The sequence below is a fragment of the Felis catus genome, chromosome B4 (genome assembly GCF_018350175.1).
Source record: "Felis catus isolate Fca126 chromosome B4, F.catus_Fca126_mat1.0, whole genome shotgun sequence".
In the NCBI taxonomy this organism is placed as follows: Eukaryota; Metazoa; Chordata; class Mammalia; order Carnivora; family Felidae; genus Felis; species Felis catus.
This window is the reverse complement of record NC_058374.1, coordinates 89,377,616-89,391,817: the sequence shown is the minus strand read 5'-3', so window position 1 is coordinate 89,391,817 and position 14,202 is coordinate 89,377,616. Positions and strand designations below refer to the sequence as shown.

The 14,202-nt window shown below is 40.9% G+C and overlaps 1 protein-coding gene across 8 annotated transcripts in view; it reads right to left on the bottom strand.

The window, feature by feature from the left end:
• The window catches only part of SRGAP1 (SLIT-ROBO Rho GTPase activating protein 1), a 289,170-nt gene that overhangs the window by 147,832 nt on the left and 127,136 nt on the right, over positions 1-14,202 (bottom strand). For all 8 annotated transcript variants that reach the window (XM_045062022.1, XM_011284066.4, XM_011284067.4 and 5 more), the window contains exon 2: positions 1,907-2,102. In XM_045062022.1, coding sequence (XP_044917957.1) covers positions 1,907-2,102 — 196 coding nt within the window. The remainder of the gene's footprint in view (positions 1-1,906; positions 2,103-14,202) is intronic.

The window sequence follows — 14,202 nt, the reverse complement described above, 5'->3', positions numbered from 1 at the left end:
ATGGATGAATGGGCTGTCTTCTTATTTGTAATCACTTTACAAAGGGACAGTTACTATACATGTGAATTCAGTACTGGCTCCAGCCTCCTTTCCAACTCTAGTCTCGGTCAAGTACATTTGACATTTGTCCACCCTGGGAATCCTAAGATTTATTTCTACACTGGGCCAACACTAGAGGTTAGCCATCAAAAATATTAAAAAATTAAAAAAAATAAAAGCACTCCCTATCATGATTGCGCTGCAAAGCCAACAGTGAAGACAAAGAGAGGCTTCTCTACATCCCCCTCCCCCTACATCCCTGAGCTCCAGTCTGGAGCTCAGCCTGAGCAGACTGCACTCCGTGTTTCTGCAAGGGGATAGGAGATTTTGTGTTTCACCAATGTACAGAGACAGTTCTGCTGGTCTGGATTTTAGGCTGGGGGCAATACGATAGGGTTGGTGATGGGAGGTCTTCCATTCCACCTCTCTACCTTGCACATGCTTCATCCTCTGCCCCACATGGGACTTAAGGGCAGCTATAACTGTCCCCTTGAGTTTACAGTCCCCTCTTCCTTTTTTGGCCCCTGGAAATTTCCCTTCCTTCCCTATGAGTTCAGTTACACATTTACAGTGATGCCCATTATATTTTAATCAGCATTTCTGGGAGTTCTACAGCAGAAATACTTTTCAGACTGCCTAGTCTACTATTTTTCCAGGAAAGACGGACTGTGCTCCCTTTTAAATATCTCCGAGACAAAAGCGTATTTCTTTCTCCCTGCCTCATTGCTAGCTCACGCCATTACTGTGAGCGCTCCCTACATGGTCTCCCTCCCTCTACGATGGCTTCTTCCAGGCCACAGTTCTATCAGTGGTCTTAGTCATCATTTAAAAATGAGGTCTGAGTTGGTTCACCCTTCTAACTAAAACTCTCCAAATGCTTCTCATGCACTCAGGACAAAGTTCAAACTGTCCAGTGTGACCTACAGGCCTCCTGGAGCTGATGAAATTTACACCTGTGGTCACAGAGCTCACCACCTCACTACTCACTCCCACTGGACTCCTTCTGTTCCACAAAACTGCCCTACACGCCCCCTTCCCTTCTGCTCCCTGATACAGGATGTTCCCCTTGCCTGGAACACCTTGCTCTGGTCCCCTCGATTTGCCAACTAGTCCTGCATGTCTTCACTTACATATCACTTCTGCCAGGATCTTTCTTTGGCCTTCCCTTCCCCACCTCCACTATAAATGGATTTCCATCGGGTCTGTCCATGGCATCCTGCACTTACGCTGTCGCAGTACTTATATACTCTCGTAAAGTTGCCTACTGCTCTTTCTCTGTCTCTAGGAGCTAAATTACAGAGTAAATTTCATCATCATAAAATCTGTAGGTATTTTTTAAACAAATGAAATACAATTAATTCAAGGTTTAATTACACTTGGTCCTAAGCAAAAACGCTTCCTTTAAGTCAGTCTCAACTGTAGTGATCGCAAATGCGACTGAGGTGTGGGGAGCTAAACGTAAGCAGCCCTTATTGCTTATTTTCATACAAAATCACGACAGAAATCTTGAGGTCTTTGCTTGAAGAAGCAGCCGTTGTAAATATGCCCGCTGAAATATCTTCCTGGGGTAGAGACCAACTCCCACTCTTCTGTACGCAGGAATTTTATAAACACACACTTTTTCTTCCTATATATAAAGTTATCCACAAATATATATTTACTGGAAAGAAAAAAATGTCAAGAGAATACTTTAAAAATGCGATACACCGGTGCCCACAAATTATGAATGCGGAGAGTTGCTTTCATCCGTGGGGATATGCCAATCAACAGCTTATCCACCAAAGATGGAACATTCCAAAACCAAGAAAGGTGGTAAGATGGTAGGCTATCACCTTAGAAAAATGCATTTGAGTCAAGTCTCTCTTACTTGTACTGCTGATGATCCTTGGTGCTTCTTGTTTTTGCCATGAACCTTTCAGCTAACTTCTCTAAGTTCCGAGAATATTCCGTCTCAATTTCAGCTTTTTTCCGGAAGAAATCCTGCAGGTCCTGGAGAAGCTGAACTCGCATCTCTGTTTGCTGCTCCAGGCATTTTTGCTGTTCTACCAGCTGAGCTCGGATTTCTAAGGAAAGAAGAGAATCCATTTGGCGATTTTGTGAAAACTACTGAGCTGTGCAGGTACGTGCAAGACAAAAGTAACAAATCCTATTTTATGTTTAGCTCTGTATCAGACCTTTAGGAGACTGCTGGGTCCAGATCGGTTCTTTACACAATCTGTTGACCCTTTAAAAGAATGAGCCAAGTCCCAGGAAAGAATGTGATAAACGAGGGTGCAAATATGGGTTACATCTGCAATGCCACAAACATGCATGGAGTCATGAGGGCAAATAAATTAAGGCTTTTAAGACAACAATTCGTAACCTGTGACATCTTTGGGTAGCTAAGTACATTGTAATTTTTTCGACAGCATTTTACCTCAACTATCCCTTTCAAGTTTGAATGGCAAAGATGTGAGCATCATTCCTTCCAGACTTCTGAACCACCACATATGTGCCAGTTGGTAGACACATACAGACACTGTCATCTGGTAATTTTTATTTAGTGCATGAATTTCTAGTTTGTGAAACTCACAGCTTCTGGGTTTATAGGGATGCCCTGCCTAAAAATAATTTCTTTCTATATTCAAATAATCCGTTCATAAATGGGACCCTCAGATTCCACTTTATTATTCTGTTCCAACATCAAAGGCTCTTCACTTGGCCTTCAGTTTTTACACATTGTTCAAACTAACAGTTCTACTGACACATATAATCCTGAAAAGAATCCTTTGATGATTTTGAATACATTAGAAGGTGAAGGTTAGTCTTTTACTGATTTAGGGGAAATAAACCACACACACAAAAGCAAACGTGTGTCATGCAAAACTATCGGTAAATGACTGTAACAAAGGAACCTGTGTGTTTTGGAAAATGAGATACAGCAGTAACTCTGACTTGCTTTTGTCTGAGAGACCCAGCGCTAACCTCCAGACAAGAAAACTCATACTGGAAAACTTTATTTCATCTTTCCCAGAGTCAGTGAGTATCCCCTAAAAGCCCTCTCTTTGGGAAAGATAAATGTAGTAGGATATAGAAATATGTCCGGGGCGCCTGGCTGGCTCAGTTGGCGGAGCATGCAGCTCTTGATCATGGGGTTGCGAGTCTGAGCCATACACCGGGTGTAGAGATTACAAGAAAGAAGGGAAGAAAGGGAAGAAAGGGAAGAAAGGGAAGAAAGGGAAGAAAGGGAAGAAAGGGAAGAAAGAAAGCAAGAAAGCAAGAAAGTAATGTCCAAATAACACCTCCTTAATCCCTTTCTAATTTATCCTTCTTCAACAGCGAGAAACTGAGTTCCCAATATGTGTACATACATTTAGCCATGTTTAATCAAGCTCAAGTTTAATCAGCAGGCCAGTCAAGTTCTGAATGGGGAGTCAGGAAACTTGCTCAATTCGATAATGGCTAACAATAATCAAACACTATTATACACCCTATTAAGGTAGGTACGAATATTATTCTCATTTTACAAAGAAGAAACTGAAGTTTAAGGAGATTAAATACTTTATCCTGGCAAAAAAGATACAATAACTATGAAACAAGGCCCTCAATAATGTCATGTTCTAGGCAACGAGGCTTTAGGGAGAGGACTGGGAAAGCACAGGAAGCATTTCTTTTTTTCTTTTTTTAAGTTTCTTTTTTATTATGAGAGAGAAAGCAGAGAGAGGGAGGGAGGGAATCCCAAGCAGGCTCTACACCATCAGCATAGAGCCTGACACAGGGCTTGAACTCACAAACTGTGAGACCATGACCTGAGCTGAAATCAAGAGCCTGATGCTTAACCGACTAGGCTACCCAGGTGTCCCACAGGAAGCATTTCTTAAGTGTCCTTCCTTGGTTTCTCTACCTCTAGATTGCAGGATCCTGTTATTAATCTCATAGAAGTGCGGTGAACACCAGAGTGAAAACATTATCACAGGCTTTTAACTACCATGAAGAGCATCTTTTTTTAGTCAATCAAAGTAAGTGTTTTTCAATACAGTATTATAATCACTGTGTCTGCCAAGCTCTTTCCCCCACAAATATAGAACTATTTTTGTCTCATGAAGAAAAAAGAAATCAAGGGTGGGGGGATTTCTCATTCAGGAATCTCAGTAAGCCTTTTTAAGATTTGGTAATTTTAGCACATCTTGCTGTGCTAAGAGAAAATAAATCAATCGTCTTAGGCTGTCAACTAGGGGTTTTTTCCCCCCCTTTAAGCTGCTTTGGTGCCAAATAAAAAGAAAGAAAAGTGGCTGAGAGTACAGATCTGAAGAGAACTACACAAATATTCTCAGGGGTTCCTTCTTCAGCCCCATTCTTAGATTTTCTCTTGCTTGCTTCTTTCAGGGTTTAAAATCAAGAGCCAGGGAATTTTGAGAAGGAGGACTGTATTTAAACAGTTAAAAACCTCATCCTCTTTTTGCTGGGAGTAACAGTTATTTCGTATCATCAGTAATTTCCCCTTCAAAACAGGACACTAGCAGCATTTTCAATAAGGAAAATGTGAAGGGACAGAACCTAGGGTATGGTTTTGAGAAAATAAAATATGCTCTAAAATCTGGAGGAGAATTTGTTTGGTTACCTCTTTACTTTAGACAAGGTGGAGACAAATGAGGAAAAGATCACAAAATAAGATCATATACAAGTACTACCATAAGACATGTCTTATTAGAAAGGGAAAACCTTTGGGTTCCTTACACCATACCCGAGCCACAATGTAGCACAATGTTAGAGTAGGTCATTTCCCAGTACATGTGGTATGGCTTTATTCACGTGACCTCACTAGATGTGATCTAACATTACATGGCACTGATGAATTTAAAAGAATTTTAAATAAATGAATAAAATAGTCCTATACATTTTGGTCCACTGCTCAGAACATATCAAAGAAGCCAGTGATGCACTGTGCCCCATACCATATCAATCCTTGCAATGGGACCACAGGTGGCTATAGGATGTGGCTGTCATTGGAGGTACCAAAGAATCATTAGGGCTGGAACCAGTGAAAGTATCACATTAAAGACTGATTTCTAGACAAAGTTTGAGTCTTATTTCTGTAGGAGGGATTACAGCTTCCTACCCACCTGCAGATGCTTTAAAGACAATCTTTCAGAACCCCTTCTATTAGTTTTTTTTATATTAGTATTGATCTGGATCCTTTTTTTTTTTTTTTTCTTTTTTGAGATTCAAGCTCCATTTTAATTTAGTTCATCAAGCTCCTATTTTGTGTTAGGCAGGGTCTAACTAGAGTTAGGAGGATTTCTAAGACACAACTCATTCCAGTAGGAAATACAGATCCTAAGGTGATAGTATGAACACACTATGCTCTCTGCTATAATGGAGAAACGCACCAAGAAGCTATGGAAAGAGGAGCTGACCCAGACGATGGAAGAGCCTACAAGACATAATGCCCTGAAGGATACGTACATTACAAGGTATACAGCTATAACCACTAGGAAAGTGGGAAGACAACACATAGAATGGAGAAATATTTGCATATTATGTATCTAAGAAGGAACCTGTATCTAGAATAAAGAACTCTTACAAGTCGTTCATAAAAACACAAATAATCCAATTTTTAAAATGGGCAAAGGATCTCAACAGACATTTTCTCCACAGATGATCTACGAATGGCCAGCAGCAGATGAAAAGTGGCTCAACATCATCAGCTGTCAAGAAGAGGCAAACACTGGGGCGCCTGGGTGGCGCAGTCGGTTAAGCGTCCGACTTCAGCCAGGTCACGATCTCGCGGTCCGTGAGTTCGAGCCCCCCGTCGGGCTCTGGGCTGATGGCTGAGAGCCTGGAGCCTGTTTCCGATTCTGTGTCTCCCTCTCTCTCTGCCCCTCCCCCGTTCGTGCTCTGTCTCTCTCTGTCCCAAAAATAAATAACCGTTGAAAAAAAAAAAAGAAGAGGCAAACACCACTTCATACCTGCTTGGATAGTTATAATAAAAAAGACAGATAATGAGTGTTGACAAGGATGTGGAGAAAACAGAACCCTCATTCACTGCTGGGAGGAATGCAAAACAGCACACTTTGGAAAACAATCTGGCAGGTCCTCCTAAGGTTAAACACAGAGTTAACACACATGTAGCAAACCCACTCCTACCTAGGTACATACCCAAGAAAAAATGGGAACACAAAAACTTATATACAAATGTTTATAATAGCTGAAAAGTGGAACAACCTACATGTCCATCAGCTGTTGAACAGATGAACAAAATGTGGTCTAGGTATAGAAGGTTACTCAGCCATACAAAGGAATGGAGTAGCGATTCACGCTACAACATAGATGAGCCTTGAAAATACAACCTTAGTGAATGAAACTAGTCATGAAGGGAAACTGCATTATGACATGTCCAGAACAGAGTAATGCATAGAAAGCAGATGAGTTGTTACTACGGCTGGAGGAGTTGGGAGAAATGGGAGGCGACTGCTAAGGGGTATGCGGGTTTCTTTTTGGGACGCTGAAAATGTTCTAAAAGTGACTGTGGTGATGGTTACAAAGCTGTGAATGTACTGAAAAACAGTGAATTGTACACATTTAGTGGGTGAGTTAAATGATGGGTGATTTATAGCTGTTATATAAAAAAAGACAGGGACACCTGGGTGGGCTGAGTCAGTTGAGTGTCCAAGTCTTGATTTCGGCTCAGGTCATGATCCCAGGGTTGTGGGACTGAGCCCCCTGACAGGCTCTGTGTGAGTGTGGAGCCTGCTTAAGATTCTTTTTCTCTCCCACTCTCCCTCTCCCTACTTCTCTCCCCCTCTCCCTCCCCCCTTTTTACCCCTCTCCCTCTCCCTCCCTCTCTCTCCTTCTCTCTCCCTCTCCCCCTCCCTCCCCTCCTTCTTCCCCCTCTCCCTCTCCCTCCCTCTCTCCCCGGCTCATGCTCTTGCTGTATCTCAAAATAAATAAATAAACTTAAAAGAGAAAGATAAACTATTGCATCACAATTTCATGAAATTTCAGTTGCCGAGACATTTCTAAGAATGATGATAATAGTAATAGCAACAAAATAAATCCTCGTATTTCCATGTCTAGTACTTTCTGGTAGTTAATCAAATCTGACAACATAAGGGCAACCACTTTAAAATGTTTTCATGGTGGCTCTTGCTTCAGTATTTTTACTTCATCTTCTATAAGCCAGAACAGTAAATGAACTAACTGGCTAGGATCACTGGTACCTTATTAATTGCTGTAATTTCTAACGGTATAGAAAAGATTTACCTAACAACATTAGGAGGGAATTATTACCATGACTCCCCAACAACTGCATGAAACACTGCAATCTTTTTTAGGCAGAAAAATGCCACCTCTGAGGAGGCTCTAAGCAGTCATTATTTAAATCTGGGTCAGGACCTCCTAAATAATAATAATGGCCATTTTCACAAGGCTAACATTTGCTGTGTTTTAAAAAACGACTCTTATTTCTGTCCTGCCAGAGCATTACCACAGAAGGAACCAACATTAATAATCCAACAACAAGACACAGAAAAGTGTGCTTTCAAACTACTCAATTAATTTGTAAAAAGAATTGAAATAGTTCCTCTAAGCTATAAAAATACGCCAATACTAAAGAAAATGGAATTGACTAGGAAAGGAGGAAACAGAGGCATTTCTTCCTATTGCTCTGCTAAAAAGGAAGTCCTAATTCTTAAAATAAATTTGTGTGAGACCACAGGCTGATGCATATTTCGTGGAAAGACTGAGTCTATCAGACTGGCTTGCTTCTCTGGTATGTTACTAAATGACTAGGGTTAGTGCACAGAATTGATGGATGGGGTGTAACACTCATAATCGTCCAGCAACATTTCTAAGTTATCACAAACCATCTCAATTTTTTCATAGTCTCGTTTGCTCAGATTTTCCTTATGATAATAAGGCTGTTAGGCTTTATCAGTACCTGCACCCAATGGATATAAGGTATTTCCCCCAAATGATAGGGGAGAACGGTTGGAACGTCTCAGAGAACTCAGTGGGACCCTGACAGGTTCTGTCGATTGCTCACAGGCTCGCTGTTAATGTGAGTCTCCATACAACCTTGCAGCTGCTGATTAAACACCAGCTGCAAACTTGGGTGAAATATGTTGTTTAGTTAGAAATTTGGAGCAAAAAAGAAAAACCCACAAAAGTAAACAAAGGTCACTTCTCCATTTCACCAGAAACCTGAATCCAAGACCTATGCTTCTCTTACGCTTTGCAAGGAAATTAGGTGACATCAACACGGACCCAGACTGGACTTACGGCATTATCAATCACAAGTCATTGGACGTGGGGCAAGTCACTTAACCTCTCAAATTTCACCTTGCGAAACAACAGTCCCACCTCCAGAGACCGGTGAGGATTAAACGGGAAGATGGGAATGCCAGGCACACCACCGCCTGCAAACCACCACGAAACAGGTGAAGATGCTACGACTCGCATCAGCAGGCCCTCGTTACGGTCACTGACTATTCCCGTGGGCAAGGCTCCTTCAGGGGCTACAAGTAACAGACTGAAAGTCAGGAGCCCCCTCCTGTGAGAAGACAGGCAATGCACATGGTGAGAGCTGCTGACCTTTAGGGCCTTAACGTATGAATGTCAAGGAGTAAGGGGAGGTGTGCACAAGTTTCCGCGGTTGGGCAAAGGGGTGGGCCCTGAGGAGGTGATCCCGAGGTTGACTTGGCAGCTTGTTGACATGGGCAGAGGGAAGGGTCCTCCGGGCCCAAGGACTAGCACACGCACACGCAGGGCCTCTCTGCTGCGGCAACCCAACCCAGGATGGCTGGCGGGGGGGGGGGGGGGGGGGTCCAGTTAGGTTCCTAGGGCAGCCCCGTGGCTTACTTACAAGAAGTAAGAAGAATCTTACTTACAAGAAGTAAGATTTTATATATCTCAATAGCCAGTTTCCCAAACTGGTTGCAAGACAAGAACCACTCGGGGTGCTTACTAAAAATACCATGTCCAGTCCCCTGAGCTCGGCTGGCTATTTTTATCTTGTTGGTCTGGCAGGACCTGGAATGGAGGGGACTTTAATTATGTGCCCAGGTGAATCTTTCCAGTGGGCAACTCCGGGAGACACAAGTGAAGAAGAACTCAACAATTCTGAACAAGGAAGATACATAATCAGACGTGCATTCCAGAAAAACCACACAAATAACTAAATAAGTGAAACGCTAAGCATCCTACACTTCACGAAATAAGAGCTGGCTTTGTAAACCGTATGGTTCCCTGTCTGAACTATGAATTTCTGGGCAAAACGAACTAACAACAATAAAAACGCTCACAAGGTTGAATGGTATCCACGTTCTCCCCTAAGCCTATTATTTTAATCGGTTATGAATCCCTCATTTCTGTCATCTGGTGTGGAACTAATGAGAATTTCCATTTAATCTGTTATCAGAAAGGAGAAGCTGATTTTCAAACACATTGTAGAGAACCTTTTGAGCTATGCTGCCTGAGAGGTAGCCATTAGTCACACTAAGCCCTTCCAACGTGGCTAGCCCAAACTGAGATGTGCTGTAAGTGTAAAATAGAGGCAAGATTTTTTTTTTTCTTTTTTTCAGAGACAGCTTGCACATGTGTGTGTGTGTGTTAGAGGGGGAGGGGCAGAGGGAGAGAGAAAAGTCCCAAGCAGGCTCCATGCTCAATGTGGAGCCCAACCCAGGGCTTGATCCCACGACCCTGGGATCATGACCTGAGCCAAAATCAAGAGTCAGACACTCAACCAACTGAGCCTCCCAGGAATCCCAGATTTCAAAATCTCAGTACGAAAAAATAAAGAATGTAAAACGTCTCACTGATAACTACGAATGTTGAAGTTTAAAAATTTAGACATTGGGTTACAGAAAAGACATTATTAAAATTAACTTCACCTGTTCATGTTTCTTTCCACTTTTTAAAACGACTATTGGGGCGCCTGGGTGGCGCAGTCGGTTAAGCGTCCGACTTCAGCCAGGTCACGATCTCACGGTCCGGGAGTTCGAGCCCCACATCAGGCTCTGGGCTGATGGCTCAGAGCCTGGAGCCTGTTTCCGATTCTGTGTCTCCCTCTCTCTCTGCTCCTCCCCCGTTCATGCTCTGTCTCTCTCTGTCCCAAAAATAAATAAACGTTGAAAAAAAAATTAAAAAAAAAAAGACTATTAAAAAATCTAAAATTAAAAATATGGTTCAGGGCACCTGGATAGCTCAGTCGGTTAAGCGTCCGTCTTCGGCTCAGGTCACGATCTCGTGGTTTGTGGGTTCAAGCCCTGTGTTGGGCTCTGTGCTGACAGCTCAGAGCCTAGAGCCTGCTTCATAGTCTGTGTTTCCTTCTCTCTCTGTCCCCCGCTCATGCTCTGTCTCTTCTCTCAAAAATAAACATTAAAAAAATTTTTAAAGAAATACTGTTCATGTATATGACCATATACTGGTATATACTGGCCATATATGGCCAAAGCTCCTGTAGGATATGAGTAAATTAGCAACCAAGTTTCTCATAAGTAGAATCTGAAACGTGGAGGTCTCATCAGAAAAGGCTTTTGAAGAATTAGCAGGCTTGATGAGAAGACAAAACTTAAGCACAAGGCAAATATAGGATAGAATACAGAGTAGCAAGACACTAGTTGCAGTGAGAAGTGTGACCTTGGAGGAGTAACTATCTCTTGGAACTCACCTTTCCTTAACTGCAAAATGGTTACTAATTATAGATGTTATATCCCCCCTTTCAAAGACGATGAAAGGCTTTAAAGAGAAAAGACTTTCTCATCTTGTAAAACACTGTATCATATCATAAAATATGTAATGAAAAATAAAAAAAGTTCTAGATTTGATCACGCTGACTACACAGGGCTAAAGGACTTTCAGAAAAGGAAAGCTCATGGACTAACGGGTTATCATCAGTGATCCCTTTAGAGGGCAGGCACTGGCCTGCACTGCCTTTAAAGAATATGCAGAATTTGGAAGGCTGTGCAAATTGGGGGGATGGAAACACAGTTCCTTGAACTAAAAATGTTATTTTTGATATCGTGGCCCAGAAGAGTTAGGTTCTAGGGAAGGAGGTTTAGGGTGGCTGGACCAAACCTAGTCTTTTTCTACTTCCTATTTTTATTTACTTATTACATTTATTTATTTTTGAGAGACAGAGAGAGACAGAGCATGAGCAGAGGAGGGGCAGAGAGAGGAGGGGACACAGAATAGGAAGCAGGCTCCAGGCTCTGAGCTGGCTGCTTAGCCAGACACGGGGCTCAAACTTGTGAACTGTGAGATCATGACCAGAGCTGAAGTTGGACGCTCAACTGACTGAGCCACCCAGGTGCCTCAACTTATTTTCTTTTTTTAAGTTTATTTAGTTTGAGAGAGAGCATGAGCAGAAAAGGGGCAGAGAGGGAGGGAGAGAAGGAAAATCTCAAGCAGGTTCTGCATTGTCAGGGGGGAGCCCAAAGCGGGGCTTGAATTCATGAACTGTGAGATCATGATCTGAGCTGAAATCAAGAGTCAGATGCTTAACTGACTACACTATCCAGGCGCCCCTTTTTCCTACTTTTAAATTAGGATATCACCAACAATTTAAGCAAATTAAATAGCACAGACATATATGACATCAGGTTGCTTCCATTCTAAGCTGAAAACCATGGCCTGATCCTAGAACTCTAGAGATGGTTAGAATAATTTGAGGGGAGTAGAATTATGATAAAACCTTTTGGAATAAAACAAGGTAAGAAACTCCTCTCAGTACAGTTATGCCTCATTGTTTTGCATATAAAAGTAAAGTCAATTTCACAACATTTCTGACACTTAAAGAGAGGCCATATCTACATTCTTAAGTTTTCATCACAACATCTCCATTTGAAAGGACATTAATGTCAGTATCATTTTAGAATAAAAGCTTAGTACAAAAGCATCCATTTTCATAGCTTTTGAAAGCTAAACATTGTATTTTGGCCTACATAACATCTTCAGGTGAAGTATGGAAAACAAATTTGCACCTTTTTTTCCCCCCAGATGAAAGCCAGCTAGCCAGGATAAAAGGCAGTAAATTAAGGTGATCAATTATTGCTGTTTAATACACTGCAAGAAACACCAGTTTAAGGAAGTACAGATCTACATGATTCACTATCGTGCCTGTATTTGGAATGCAGAAGAGGTAAGATTTAATTAACTTCTCCATAATTAAGCAAGGACATTTCAGCCAGTATTAGATTGATTTTTACTACCAGAAAAAGACCATGTGTGGAAAACACTGGTCTGTAGAAAGCACAAGGATTTACATTTTTGGAATGGCCTGTGTTGGTGATCTTTCAAAGGTTCAAGGCATTTTCTAAACGTTGACTTTCTTCCCTGATATAATTCAACATGAAGCCTCATGGAGTAAATAGAAAAGCCTACACGTTTTTGTGGAGTAACTTTTAAGAATGAAAAACATTTAAAGTAGTTTAATCTTTTGTACTGAATCACTTGCAAATTGAGGCTTTTTCTTTTCTTTTTTCAAGATTTTAAAGTAATCTCTACACTCAACGTGGGGCTCGAACTCACAACCCCAAGATGAGGTTGCATGCTCTGAGCCAGTCAGGCGTACCAAATTGAGGCTTTTTCAAATTAAGGCTCTTCTCTTTATTGCAGTAATTACAATTTTAAAGTGCACAGTTTAACCTCCCAAGCAATTTACTATTTACATGGTAAATATGAGAGAATACTGAATCCCTACTAAATTCCTGATTCTGTGAAAGGTACTTGATACAGTTTGGCTCATTTAATTCTGACAACAATCCTATTATTTAGTGACTCCACTACATAGATGTGGATATCAAAGCAGAGAGAGGTTATTTTGTCCAAAGTCTACAATTATTAAGTACTAAAGCTTGAATTCCAGCATGCTACAAAATGATAACGTTCAAGAATTACACATAGTATATAATCAAACAAAGCAAGCCCAAGTGTCCCAGACCTGGCCTTCTAGATAATCTGAAAGAATGTATATAATGTATATAACTTAATGTAGCAAATAAAGTTTAACTGCCAAGTATCTAGCATCGTTTAGAAAAGCAATGATTACATTTCTATACTTACTTAAATCAAGAAAGCCAAAAGAACTTCCTCTTCCCCACAAAATTCAAATATTTTATAAAAACTAGCTAAGTGACTAACTCCCTAGTATTTTCTGAATGTTGTGGCTTTATGGGAAATTATGTATTTAGGTCAACTATTGCTGTTTTTTAATTGTTTTTAAGTTGTAAATTGTTAGAAATTGGTACTATGTTAAAATTATTGTAAAGCTTTGAACTATACGGATTATAAATCCCTTTAATACAAATATCACGTCTCTAAATTTCCATACAACACATAATAGATGCTCAATAACCATCTCTGATATACATTTGCTTCAGTAAAGATAACAAGGTATCAGAGGGCTTAGTTATGTACATATGGACCCAGGACCCACATTTTGCTAAATCATAAAATGGTTTTCCATTTCCCTCTCCCCACAACCCACAGTCCCATCACTACCCCTTCTTTCTTTGCTCCATGTGGTCCTTCTGGCATCCAGCCCTACAAGGTCTTTCCCATTAACCATGTTCTATTTGGTCAACGGTGCAAAAAGACTCCCGTTAAATCCACGGACTGTCGTGTTCTACACATCTCATCTCTCAATTAAAGATATTTTCTACGTCTACTTCTACTACAGACAATACCTTAGTCTAGGAAAATGACAAAGGAAACCCTAATCATTTCACTTAGTTATCTTTAGGTCTCTATTAGAGACTTTGAATGGATCGCTACTGGCAAATTTCCATCTTACTTTGATTTAACTACAGTTCAATAAGTGAGAGCTCCAATAACGTCCGGCTCCAAAGTGAACTGCAACTCTGGTTCAGGAGCCGATACAAAAGAAAGCAGAACGTGGTCAAGTACTTATGTTCCTCAACATTCATTTTCCATTTACTGACAGTCACAGTTCTGGAATATGGAATCAATGCCTTTGAGGGTTTAGGCTACAAAATCCTTAAAAGAGATCATATTAAAATACGTACATTCATATCTATTTATATTTACCTTTCAAGAGTTTTTAGGCCTAAGCAAATACTGAACATCAGCTCGTTAAAACGTCAGAAACATTAATTTTCTTCATTATTTTATCTCTTCAAAGTACCAAAGAAAATGTCCAATTTGATTGACAACCTATGTATTAAA